The sequence below is a fragment of the Leuciscus leuciscus genome (assembly GCF_965113295.1).
Source record: "Leuciscus leuciscus genome assembly, chromosome: 11".
Taxonomy (NCBI): Eukaryota; Metazoa; Chordata; class Actinopteri; order Cypriniformes; family Leuciscidae; genus Leuciscus; species Leuciscus leuciscus.
Window position 1 is genome coordinate 18,818,715 of NC_138735.1, and position 13,837 is coordinate 18,832,551.

At 35.5% G+C, this 13,837-nt stretch overlaps 1 protein-coding gene across 5 annotated transcripts in view; it reads left to right on the forward strand.

Annotated features, from left to right (window-relative positions):
• The window catches only part of tpk1 (thiamin pyrophosphokinase 1), a gene marked incomplete at its 3' end in the record, with an annotated part of 65,768 nt that overhangs the window by 6,896 nt on the left and 45,035 nt on the right, over positions 1-13,837 (forward strand). For all 5 annotated transcript variants that reach the window (XM_082183916.1, XM_082183917.1, XM_082183918.1 and 2 more), the window contains exon 3: positions 2,771-2,845. In XM_082183916.1, the coding sequence (XP_082040042.1) occupies positions 2,771-2,845 (75 nt within the window). The remainder of the gene's footprint in view (positions 1-2,770; positions 2,846-13,837) is intronic.

Sequence of the window (13,837 nt, forward strand, 5' to 3'; positions counted from 1 at the left end):
AATCACAAGCTGAAGTGTTGTGAAATACATGAAGACTGATTATTTTAAAGGCTTTATAGACAGATGATAGGTTGACAGTGACTCTTGAGGGTCCAGCACCACTTCCTCTCGTATTTGAAGAATTGATCTTCCTGAACCTGGCAGTGAGTTTTTGGAGTTGATTTTAAGTCCATCTCCTTCTCTGAAAGGTTCGTCTTGCTCATTGTTAGTAGCAGTTCACTCCGTGACTCCCTCGCCACCGCTGCTGTTGTCTGACTTGAACTGGTGCTTGTCCTTCAAGAGTCACTCTCAACCTATCTGACTATAAAACTTTTTTGAAAGTCAGTCTTCATCTATTTTATGACAATCAGCTTGTGATTCTTATTAAGTGTGTGTCATGTTTCAGGATTCCTTGCCTTAGCAAAATCTCAGAGAATCTGACATCTTGTACTTCTAGAGACTTCAGGTAGTTTGCAGTTCTGGAAAATGGATGCCGTGATGGAGACTAAGAATTAAAGGTGAAGAATTAAGTGTGAAACCACCAGAAACTGTTCAAATCTTTTGCAGTTAACATCCATCATTTCTTCTCGACCTGTTTTTTCTGTGCCCCAATGAACATTTCTTGTCCAATGGTCACATCTTAATTTAGCATTGTCTATAGTATTTCATCCTTCGCATTTAATCGTTTTTGACTTTTCAATGCGAGTTCAATCTTTTTTATTGTTGTTGTCCTTTTTATCTGTAAAATAAATCCTGCTTAATAATTATGCACGTCTGAATATAAGGCATTTTCACTTCCTGCCCTCGTTAACAATTATATATCACTTCTAAATTATTATATTCAAAATTTATAGTAGTTATTAAAATGTATGTGGTTTGGAATTGGTTAAATGTGCTTGGGAAAACTATATTTTTAGAATATCGACTTGCCTATTAATTGTCTTATTGTCTGTCTTATTTTTTGAGATCAAGAAATAAAATTTTTTTTTATTGGAATCTCAACTTAAAAGTTGTTTTCTCTTGCTCCTAAAGTAGAGCTTATCTCTCCTGTAAAGAACTGGTTTTAGTGTATACTTGCTGTGCTTAATTTTCACACTGTTTTCCCATAAGGTCCACATACTCAAGAGATTTCGAGACAAAAGACTCATGAGAACAAAAATACCCTGGAATAGAAAGATGTGACTTTACACTTCTCTGATATGTTCTATATAGCCCTTCAGTGAAATGAAGACTGAAGACATGGCCTAGATTTTTGACCTAATCCAAAAATACGCCATTCTCAAGTCTCAGCGTGTCCTTACGATCCTTCGATTCATACATATTCAATAAATGTATGTTTAATGGAGCTCTGTTTAGAATAAGAAATTGCGTTTCATGTCCTATTCATTCCAATTTGTGAACTAATCAAACCCAGCTTGTTTATATGTTGAATTGCAAATTTGTTGTATCCTAATGAACAGCAAGCTTCTCAGTTAATTTGGTATATGATAATTTCTGTGTATTTCAATTGATAATTCCCAGAGAAGAATATTCAAATGTGGAAAACGTCCTTGGTGCCCTACTACAAGTGCATGCTGTCAAAAATGCAATTTACAGGAAGAAGAGATCTGTGACTGAAATGTGAAAAACCGATTTTGAATAACTGTTGCAAAATACAGATGTTGTCCTTTCACCACTGCCTAGGGTGTTGCGATAGCTCTCATTATTTTATACACTGTTTTCGCACCTCGAGACCTTGATATTTCCCCAGTCTGTTCCGCAAGATGTGTTCTGTTCACGCCCACATCAGTATACTTGTGATTTATTCGGAGACAGTTTTGACACATACACTGTGTACTTCACTTGTCATGTTTCCTCATCCTGTGATGTTGGTGATTCTTTTTTTAACAATATGCAATAAAAATAATGCTGTAATTCTGACATATGTCCTTAATCCTGCCAGCATTTCGCCATGTAGAGACTTCAATTGTAGCATTGTGTTGTTTGGAGAAACATTTGATTAGCTTCATCATGTTAGAATAACTATAATTATAAATGTGTGAGTGGCTTGGCTCTGAAATGTATCACAATTAAATGTGTGAACCCATGCATTTTGTACTGGGAGGCCTTACAGAACATCATCTTGAAATATAAATAACGCAAAATTATAGATTTACCGAATTATGTTGTCTTCTATGCAGTGTTTCAGGCTGTATAGTTGGATCAATATGTGACAGAAAGCTTATTATATGTTAGTGGTTTAGCGGATAGATGCACTGCATGCACACATTGAGCTTTGGTGCTGTGAGTTTGAGTGGCACCTTTTCGTCCCATTATTTACCGTACTTTTCTTGTCACTGCTTCTAAAAACCTTTTATTTATATAAAAATACAATGGAATTATAGGGTTCGCCTCTTATTTCCTGTAGTATCACTAAGAATGAAAGTGAAATATATTTGTGTTATATAATATCTGTAAAATTAGCTGAAATTGATTTGTTCATATCACACAGTTTGCTTTAAATTGCTACACATAAAGCACATCTAGCAGTTGCGAAAATGCATCAGAATTTGTGTTTAGGCAATTACCAAAGGCATTAGCCTGTATTATTATTATTACAGTGTATTATTATTACAGTTATTACTCTTGCTGATTTCATTGGCTGCTTCTATTTATCTCCCAAGATTAAACCAAATATTACAATGTGTTTTTCTCAGTGGCACACTGTAAATGAAAGAGACTACATCATAACCACAGGATACTATTGAAATATGTCTGCCCATTAATGTTCACTTTTGTGTTCTTTCACCAGGAAAACAGAGGATTTGCTTGGTTATCCTAAATCAACCGTTGGATGAGCGGTACTTCCATGTACTGTGGAGTAAAGGTATTGATTTTGTGATGAATTTCACGCATCAGCCTTTGATTTGATGCTTGTCTGTACTTGTCTGGCTTGCTTTTGCAGTAGAGAATGGTGAGATAGCTGGCACAGAACTCTCTAGATAAGGTCAGACAGGCCTAATTGGTGAGATATAGAGGCGCTGTATGCTATAAACCATAATGCATTAGTCATCTTTTTGATCCCCCACTGGATGATGTATGATTACATAACTTTTTTGTTTTCTGTTTGTCTTTATAGTGTTGTGTGCTTTCAGGTACCTTTATTTGTTGATCCCAAACAATTTTCAATTGCAGCTGGATTTATAGCTCTTGTATTGAATTGTAGATCATGACTAGTTGTGTCTCGAATTATGTACTGTAATGTATTATACAATACGCACTGTGTTCTCTCTTGTTGGAATTGACAGTGTGAACCAGTGTTGTTATTGTTAACTAAAACTATTCAAATGGTTTTCGTTCATTGAAATAAAGCTGATATAAAAAATATATAAATATTAGATCTAAAACCATTGGCAACAAACTGAAAGAAAATAAGCTGAATTACTAAGATTACTACAACTGAAATTGAAAAATAAAAAAATTAAAGCTGAATAGAAATATATATATAAAAAAAACACTAAATAAAATTGGCAAGACTGTAACGAAATGACTAAAACTTAAAATAAAATGAAAATATTAAGTATTTAAAATATCAATAAATATAATAGTATATAAAAATACTAAAATAACACTGATGTGAACACACTTGCACTATTTATAATAAAAACTGGCATAGCATAATGCATAAATATGCAAATAGGAATCAATTAAAAATGTAATCTAATTCATTTCACGATATTTTAATTTATTGATTTAATTTATTAATGTATTTTTGCTGTGAAACTTCCTTAACTGAAGACTATTCATTACATTAGACATTACAGTACTGAGGCAGATGACTAAATAATTGAAAAACATTTTTGAACATAAATTATTGAAAAACATTTTTAGCTAAGGTTTAGGGGGCATGATTAATTGCATTCATTTTCATATTGCATTATGTTTTCGTAATTAATTGGACTAATTTTGTGCATTCATTTGATTGCCCTAGTTTTTACGTCCAGGATTTTTCACATGATTTTTAGGGCTAGCAGTAAAATAAGTCAAGAAGATTATGAATCATTTGATGTAGACTCTTCTCTTAAGATAGTTGCCGGTTTGGTTATGCGGGTGAAAGTTTGTTAACTATGTTGCATTAGGTTTTTTTCTCTAATTTAAAAACTCTTGATCATAACTCCCCTGCCATTGCATCAGAGCTGCTGTGCATGTTTCATGCAGCTTTGCTCTGGAGGCAAATCAGGTGGGCGATGAGTGCGTTGCTGGGAGCAGGGTGAGCTTATCCAGATGGTTTCCTTGAGGGACCGGGGCAGGGCGCTCCACCCCTCCTCCAGTGAGCCTCAGAAGTGCAGCCCTATGGGCCTGTGGCACCAGTAGCTCTCTATAGGGCTGGATGATCAAAGACTGCTCTTTGCAGATACCAACACATTTTTGGACTCTTTTCAAAACTGTCTTCAAAAGTTCACTTCTTTCTTAGTCCAGTTGTGTCATTAGTACTGAATTTAGAACCGGAAATGCTTTGTGTGGAAGTTACTAGTGGATTAGTAGATGCCATGAGAGTAGCTGCCATGCTTAATTCAAAACTAACGAAAACAAGGCTGCGAGGAACGGAAATGCAGTTTATTTGTTGCCGGTTTGTTACCTGTGTGCCCATTATTGATCCCTCTACTTCTGTTACTCACAGCCTTGTTTTTGTTAGCTTCAGTATAAAAATGCCAGTTACTCTGACTCAGGTCCATTTCTATTTTGTACTCTACCATTAACTACCCAAAATTTGGGTTGGTAAGATTTATTTGTATGTTTTTGGAAGAAGCATTTATTTGATCAGTAATAGAGTAAAAACATTTTTATATTGTGAAATATTATTACAATTTGAAATAACTGATTTATTTTTTTCATATAGTTAAAAATATGATTCCCTTTGATAGCAAAGCTGGATTTTCTGTAGTCTTTAGTGTCACATGATCCTATTGAAATCATTTTAATATGCTAAAATATTATTATTATAACAGTTATATTTTGTGGAAACTGTGATAATTCTTTTCAGGATTCTTTGATTAATAGAAAAAACAACATTAGAATTTTTTTTAACAATGTAAATATCTTTATGGCCACTTTTGATCAATTTAATCTGTCCTTTCTTAACAAAAGTATTAAAGATAAACACTATTAGCTAACTATTAAAGGACAAATCCAGTGAAAAATGAACCTAGGGGTAATTAACACATGGTTACCGAGTCGATCGTTCCCTGAGATGCGTTTTCATGATAATCGAATATAAAGTGTTTTATCTTTAAAAACAGATTAGCTCATAACACTAGTATATGGGGCACAGAGTAAGTGAAAGTAAATCGCTATTTAATACCACTAACAAGGCTCAAAATAGCCTCACACTAACACGGTAGCATAATGAGGGTCCATACATGCAAACCGAAGCATTGAGAACTTTGTAAGTGTACAGACAGTTTAATAAGAAGATACTTTATAAAGACAGTACATTACGCGTTTACATGCAGGATCCATCCTGGAAAACAGTCTCGACTAGTCGAGCAACGAACGCCGCGCTAAGTGAGCTGGTCGATAGGAATTACGCATAGTGAAATCTAACGTAGCGCGGCGTTCGTGACTCGATTAGTCGATGAGGCTATTTTGAGCCTTGTTAGTGGTATTAAATAGCGATTTACTTTTACTTACTCTGTGCCCCATATACTATTGTTATGAGCTAATCTGTTTTTAAAGATAAAACACTTTATTCGATTATCATGAAAACGCATCTCAGGGAACGATCGACTCGGTAACCATGTGTTAATTACCCCTAGGTTCATTTTTCACTGGATTTGTCCTTTAACTATGACTTTTGCCTCCGTAAACTCCTAAACTTAATTACTGCTTATTAGTTTAGGTATTGGGGTAGTTTAGGTATTAAGTTTAGGTATTGTGTAGGATTAAGGGTTGTAGAATATGGTCATGAAGAATAATGTGTTTTAATAAACAGCCAATATCCTAGTAACATGCATGCTAATAAGCAACTATTTCATTGTGAGAATTGGACCCTTAACTAAAGTGTGTCACGGGTTGTTGCAGGAAGGAAGATGATGATGATGAATAAAGTTTCAAAACGACGTTTAATGAGAAAAAAACAAATACTGCACAGACAGACAGGGCAACACACACCAAATAACGTTAAGACCGAACAACTGAATGAGAGGGATGAACTTAAAACGATAATAATTATAATTAAGGATAATTAAAGGAACACAGCTGACACAGATTAAATAATAATGACGGTTACCAAGGAGACAGCTGAGTGACAGGAATCTGAACAAAGACATGTAACAAATGACAACAAACTGTTAAAATGTTAAATGTTAAACAAAACACAATGTGACAAAGTGTTACCAAAAATTATTTTTGACCCCCAAGTTTTGAATGGTAGCGTAAAGCCAGAAGTTTCCCTCGGATAATTGGTATGAAACAAGTTGAAAATTCATTTTTGATATGCCCAAATCAAATCTGTTTCATTTTTGAATTGGTAAATCCAAAGTTTCCAAACCACATCAATCTTATTTTTAAGATGTATTCTGTATATATATTTTTGCATTGTGTCTCAGTCAGAATGTTTACATTTATATTTTTATGAAGCTGTATTACACTCATTTTTATAGACAACATTCACTATGTAGTGAATTTAAATTAGTGTAAATGAGTGTACGAGTGAATTTGTGTGTAAAATGTCACTTATGTTGTCTCACGCACCTTATTAGTTCAGCATTATGGTGAGTCATGCTACTGTAGACATGAGCAATGGCAAAACTTCCACACTTTCACTCTTAGTTGTTGTACGAGAAAGTCTCTTGCCATTCTGCTAACATCATCAGTGATATTCATCACACCTGACATTGACTACGCTGTCAAAAACTAATTTCATCACTTGCAAAATTGACAGTATTGACAGTCAGTCTTAAAGGTTGAAAACTAAATCGGATTTGTGGAAGCCTCAGTCGTCTCCTGTAAGCTGTTCCTCTCCACCTTCCTCTAACACTGGGGTTTATTGAAGGAAATGCTTCAAACGTCCTGTTTTTTGATAAAAGCTTGGTGTGTTGAAGAATTGACAGTGCCACAAAAATCAGACACACTCTAGTACAGCATTTCTCTCTCCTGTCCAGAAACCCCTTTTCCACATACCGTGGTATGTGAAATCATTATTATCCTTCCCCCGGTATTGAAAAGTGTGAAACAGCCTTTTTTTTATGGAGCTTATAATATGACAAAACGATTTGAATTTGAATTGTGTAAATTTGAATTATTTGCAAGTGAAATCTAACAAAATTGAATTTTAGGTGGTAGTTTAAATAGTTCTGAATTTGATTTTTTTTAAACGAATATTGAACATTTGAAATTTAACAAACTGAAATGTTTTTATGGCTGAATTTTATAGACATGTATTTTCCAACAGCTAGTTTTTTTTGTTCTGAATTCGTATACTGCAAATATTCAGTTTAAAAAAATACAGATTCAAGTTTTCAAGATGAAGAAATTCGGAACTTCAAATTCAGTTTTCTAAAATTCAAGTTCAAAAATTCAAGTTCAAAAATTCAAGTTCAAAAATTCAAGTTCAAAAATTCAGATCTTACAGAAAGTAGGTCACAGGTCATCCACAGGGAAGAGTAAAGGATCTCAGATAAGTCGAACAGAGCATTTTAGCTGCACTGCAGTAGTTTTCTGCCAAACGCGGTGGTGGTTCAAGAGAATCCGTGTATCTTTCGTTCAGTCGTTTTTTTATTTAATATTAAGAGTAGAAAAATGAGAAAACAGCTTGAGTATTAGATTTCTAATATTCTAGTAATAATAGTCCGCTGTTGCACGGAGCTTACAAAAATTGTGTATTGCAACTATAGGCTATATTTCATTTCCTCATCAAACAACTAGACTAACGAATGGCTCGGCACAACAGAAGAGCCCAGAAAGGGCTTTTTCTCTGAGTAGACCAGCAGTTGGTCTGAATTTGCTATAGCCTATTTTCCGGACTGTATAGGCTAAGTCACGTTTTATGAAACACGCTGTGATTTATTCCAAAGTGACTCTGACATATATAATGCATTTAACATTAAATAATATAAATGTTGACTTTCAAAAGTAGGTGCGCCAAGAAGGCTATTCTCTGTATTTTGGTTCATTTTTGGTGAGCGCCAGAAAGATCTAAAGAGACCGAGACGTGCTAAAGCAGCGCATCATGTTGTTTTATTTATTTTTCAATGGCATTATATTTTGTAGTCATTTTGAATGTATACAAATAAAAATATACATTTTACTGTTTCGAATTATGTCATATTATCTGTATAGTTATTTCCCAGCAGTGGAACAAATCCAAGTGATGGCGCTCGCGCATCGCGCTCTCACACAACATACTTTCAGACCTGACGTTACTTCATATCGCAGACTGTTCATTATCAAAATGAAACACAGTCAACCAAACATATAAAAAGTTATTCTGCCTAATTTTATTGGTCTGTTGTACAATATAAAGGGCAAGCTGTGCCGCACACAGTCCTACTCCAAACATTTCCCTTGCTGTGAAGACGCTGATTTAGCCTATACGTGTATTTTGGGATTCGACTGAAGTATGACGCCTTCTTTATATTAATAGTTAGCATCCACGTGTTACATTGCAAATATGAAAACTTTTGACTGAATGAGAGATGCGCGACCGTTTCGATTTAAATAAATTTGTTTAGGCTTGGCGTTTAAAATAGGCTAAATGTTGTTTGTAATAAAGGGCACAATATAGCCTCTTTTATAGGCTATGTAGCCTATATTATTTTATTAGGCCTATACATGGCTACTTATTTTTCATTCTTGTTGTTTTTTCTTGGTGGAGACCATTTGGGAAAAAAAAAAAAAAAAAAAAAAAAAAAAACTATTGTGTTCATTACCCCCACCCACATTTGGGCTTAATCACTGTTATAATTAGGGGTTCCTTGGAAATGTATTTAGGTGTAGACAAAATCAGTTATGTTTATTTCATAAATATGAACGCATCTCCCGGACACTAGCCGTTAGTCTACTTCCTTGGCCTATTTTTTAGCTGGCCAATTCTCAAAATCTGTGTGGAAAAGCTGCGGAGCTTTTTTTTTTTAATTCTTTTTTATTATTATTTATTTTGGAAGTTTAGTTGTCATAGAAAATAACACAGTTTTGTTTAACATCAATTGATACTCAATATTAATGGAATAAATAAATGTAATGTCAGAGAATGCACAAAGCGCATCCTTTTGAGATGTAAATTACAATACATTTTAATTTAAATAAAACACAAAAGGCCTAGCTACATCATAAAACTCAGAAGATGATGTATTTTAATATATTATATTATAATACAAATAAAAAGGCGTCATACTTCAGTCGAGTCCCAAAATACACGTAGCCTATGCTATAGGCTAAATCAGCGTCTTCAAGGGAAATGTTTGGACTGTAGGCTACTGTGTGCGGCATAGACGTTGGAACAGGGGGGGCGGGGGGGTCGGCCGCCCCCCCTGTTCTATAGACATCAGTGTGTATTTTACAAATTCTAAATGTATTGTTTTCGGAGGTAATAATAATCCTTTCCATTATAATTCGACACGTTTTATTCATATCAGATACACATTGTGTAAGTAACTTTAATGTTTACTCTATTCTTCTCCCAGTTCACCAGCCACTTACTTTTATGTATTTCGGGAGAAGTGGATGAATGTGAAATTTACACGTGTTGTAAATCCAACAGATCCGATTCTCTGAACTGCGTCTGCGGCACAAATTAACACGGCGGCGCCCATCGCGCATACAGCTCAACTAACGCGATCGTTATAAAGGTGTTTAAACAACAATACACTTCCACTTGCATATATTTGACAATCGGAATATCAGATATTTCATGCCATAGCTAACACATTTGTGAATATTCTGAATAAAAAAGGAAAAATGACATAAAAGCAGATCATCATTCATTCAGCGCTGTTGACTTTAGAGCGCTCCGTGGATAGACTGAAGGAGTGGTCCGTGGAGCTCGCTGAACTCCAGACACACATGGCCACGTTTTCTGCGCGTTTATGACCCTGCTCTGCGTAAATGCATTGCCTCTTTTGACGCGTTTTGACATAGATTTCATTGAAGGTAAATTGGAGCGGCCACACTGAGCTGTGCGTAACGCCCACAGACTTGAAGTGAACGAGACAGAGGCTGTCCGGTAGCCTACTGTCTGAAATGGTTAACTCTGTGGGGATGCATGTGCAAAACAGGTTTAACTAATCATAAAGTCAATCAGGATACATAACACTGGCTACTAGGCCTACACTAACACCCCCCCAAACCCCCCCCCCCCCCCCCCTCCCCTCAAGAATCCCGCCCCCCCTCTCACAATATAGTTCCCACGTCCCTGGTGTGCGGCACAGCTTGCCTTTTATATTGTACAACAGACCAATTAAATTAGGCAGAATACCTTTTTATATGTTTGTTTGACTGTGTTTCATTTTGATAATGAGCAGTTTGCGATATGAAGCAACGCCAGGTCTGATATAGGCTATGTTGTGTGAGAGCGCGATGCGCTGGCGCCATCACTTGGATTTGTTCCACTGCTGGGAAATAACTTAATACTCTGTTATTTATAGTCAATTTGTGTACATTCAAAATGACTACAAAATATAATGCCATTGAAAAATAAATAAAACAACATGATGCGCTGCTTTAGCACGTCTCGGTCTCTTTAGATCTTTCTGGCGCTCACCAAAAATGAACCAAAATACAGAGAATAGCCTTCTTGGCGCACCTACTTTTGAAAGTCAACATTTATATTATTTAATGTTAAATGCATTATATATGCCAGAGTCACTTTGGAATAAATCACAGCGTGTTTCATAAAACGTGACTTAGCCTATACAGTCCGGAAAATAGGCTATAGCAAATTCAGACCAACTGCTGGTCTACTCAGAGAAAAAGCCCTTTCTGGGCTCTTCTGTTGTGCCGAGCCATTCGTTAGTCTAGTTGTTTGATGAGGAAATGAAATATAGCCTATAGTTGCAATACACAATTTTTGTAAGCTCCGTGCAACAGCGGACTATTATTACTAGAATATTAGAAATCTAATACTCAAGCTGTTTTCTAATTTTTCTACTCTTAATATTAAATAAAAAAACGACTGAACGAAAGATACACGGATTCTCTTGAACCACCACCGCGTTTGGCAGAAAACTACTGCAGTGCAGCCAAAATGCTCTGTTCGACTTATCTGAGATCCTTTACTCTTCCCTGTGGATGACCTGTGACCTACTTTCTGTAAGATCTGAATTTTTGAACTTGAATTTTTGAACTTGAATTTTAGAAAACTGAATTTGAAGTTCCGAATTTCTTCATCTTGAAAACTTGAATCTGTATTTTTTTAAACTGAATATTTGCAGTATACGAATTCAGAACAAAAAAAACTAGCTGTTGGAAAATACATGTCTATAAAATTCAGCCATAAAAACATTTCAGTTTGTTAAATTTCAAATGTTCAATATTCGTTTAAAAAAAATCAAATTCAGAACTATTTAAACTACCACCTAAAATTCAATTTTGTTAGATTTCACTTGCAAATAATTCAAATTTACACAATTCAAATTCAAATCGTTTTGTCATATTATAAGCTCCATATTTTTTTTGATGGTTTGTTTTGAAATACAGCGATAGAGGATTGGCAGAACTTTTTTTTTTTTTTTTTTTTTTTTTTGCGTTTTGGTCAATGGACGGATTATGAGTTTGGATCACTTGATGGGCTTGATAATGATTTTGTGGCAACGTTTTTTGGCTTTTATGCCATGTCTGTTATAGCTTTGAGGCCGTCTATGTTCTTCATGTTCTGCATGTGAAAAAAACAAAGCTATTAAGCAGCACAACAAACTGAATTTTTCTTTGATTTCTGAAGGATCTTGTGACACTGAAAACTGGAGTAATGGCTACTGAAAATTCAGCTTTGACATCACAGGAATAAATTGCATTTAAAAATATATTCAAATAAAAAAAAAGTTATTTTCAACTGTAGTATTTCACAATATTTTTACTGTTTTAAAAGCTTACCTTCCCCAAACTTTTGGACAGTAATTTACACATTTAAAATGTAGTTTTTCTCTTCCAGAAAAAAATGGAGCTAAAATATTGATGACTCATCTTGTACTCCACTGATTTTGTCCAATCAGATGCTCTCTAGATTGAGAAATACCAATGCTGCAATAGACAGCAAGAATCAAATGATTTATGCCTGTGAAAAAGGCTATTAGAAAATATATTCTGCTCAAACTTTCTATTTCAAAGGAAATACAAAATTATAGACTTAAATTAAAAATTGTGTACCCACTCTTTCTCTGAACTCTTTTGAGGGTAAAGAAACCAGCTTAAAAGGCAAACTAACCTTCCATTTTGCTCGTTGACCACTCGGCCCTCTTTGATTTACAGAGGCCACAGGCTTCACTTCACTTCCACTGCCAAAAGACATTAAATCAGCGACAGCAAAGTCTGCCTCATCAATATTTGTCCCCCATAAAACACAGACCGAGTAGCAAAAGTTCATGACAGGAAGAGGAAGCACCGCTGGTGGATTATGAAGTGTTTATTTACAAGGTTATCTGTCCTGCACCAGGGCTTCAGTGAAAGAGCATTCAGAGATGATTTACCCCCTCCAGCATCTCCGTGCGTCGTAATGCTGCCTCACCAAAAAGTGAGAATGGTTGGTTGTTTACTATTGGAGGTCTCACCCGTAAACTTCTTTTTGATTGTAATGACTCACTGATTCAATGTTCCTTACTGTTTGACCGAGGCTAAAAGATGATCGGTATTCAGAGTCTTAGACGAAGCAGCTCACATGATCTTGCAGCTGTGATTGAAACCACAGGTTAGGTACTCACAGCACATTTAGAACTGGCAGCAGTTTAAGTGCCGTCGATTCTCAAGATTCATGGCCATGAATGTTAGACTATTGCCTTTTGTGCTCTGCATGTGGTTAAGTCTTCATTTTATTGAAGTCTTCGTATTAATAGATTTGCCTGGTGTTGAAATAATGAGTCATTTGCATTCAGCCCGGAGCTTTCAAGTCTTGCTCCTAGATGTAGTTCACGGCTAGACTGAATTACACCCTGTTTTTTCCAGTTAGAGATGTTGCATGCTGTTTACTTTGATGGGGTCTTTACAGAACAGCTTCTTTGATTCACCTCCCGAGACGGCATTGAAAACGCCAGTGTAATCACACTATGAACAAATAATGATGTCTTTGCCAGACCAATTTAGCTGTCTGGGAACTAATGAATTACTGGCCTGGATGCATCATCATGAGGCATTATTTCAGAACTGAAGAGCAAATGATTTTGCAGTGTAATCGTGTAAACATGGGTCCATGGGTCATTACAGAGAGGAGTGAACCCCTTTTTTTTGTGCATTTTTTTTTTTGCTTTTTGATGAATTATTTTATAATTTTGCACTAACAAACCACTCTTTTAAATAGTCTAAAATAAATTATTTGCATAAAATGCAATAACACAACATGTAGAAAATACTGTCTTAAAGGTACAATATGTAAGAATTTTGTAATAAAATATCCAGAAATCACTTGCACAGTGTGATATATTTCCTGCAGTTGTGTACTTACAATATCCCAAAAGTTCCCAAAGATCACTTGTCGCCTGTCACTGACGTAATATCCGCGTTATCCCTGGTGTCCGCTCAAGTACTGCCATAGTATCCATGACGACAGACGTGGACTTCTGTGCATAATGAGTGTAGTGCGTAACCTCTGGCTGCACGCTGTTGTTGTTTCGTTCAAACATTATGGACCATGGCAAGCAGACTTTGGGAAAAAAGGAGAACTAAAACGAGGATC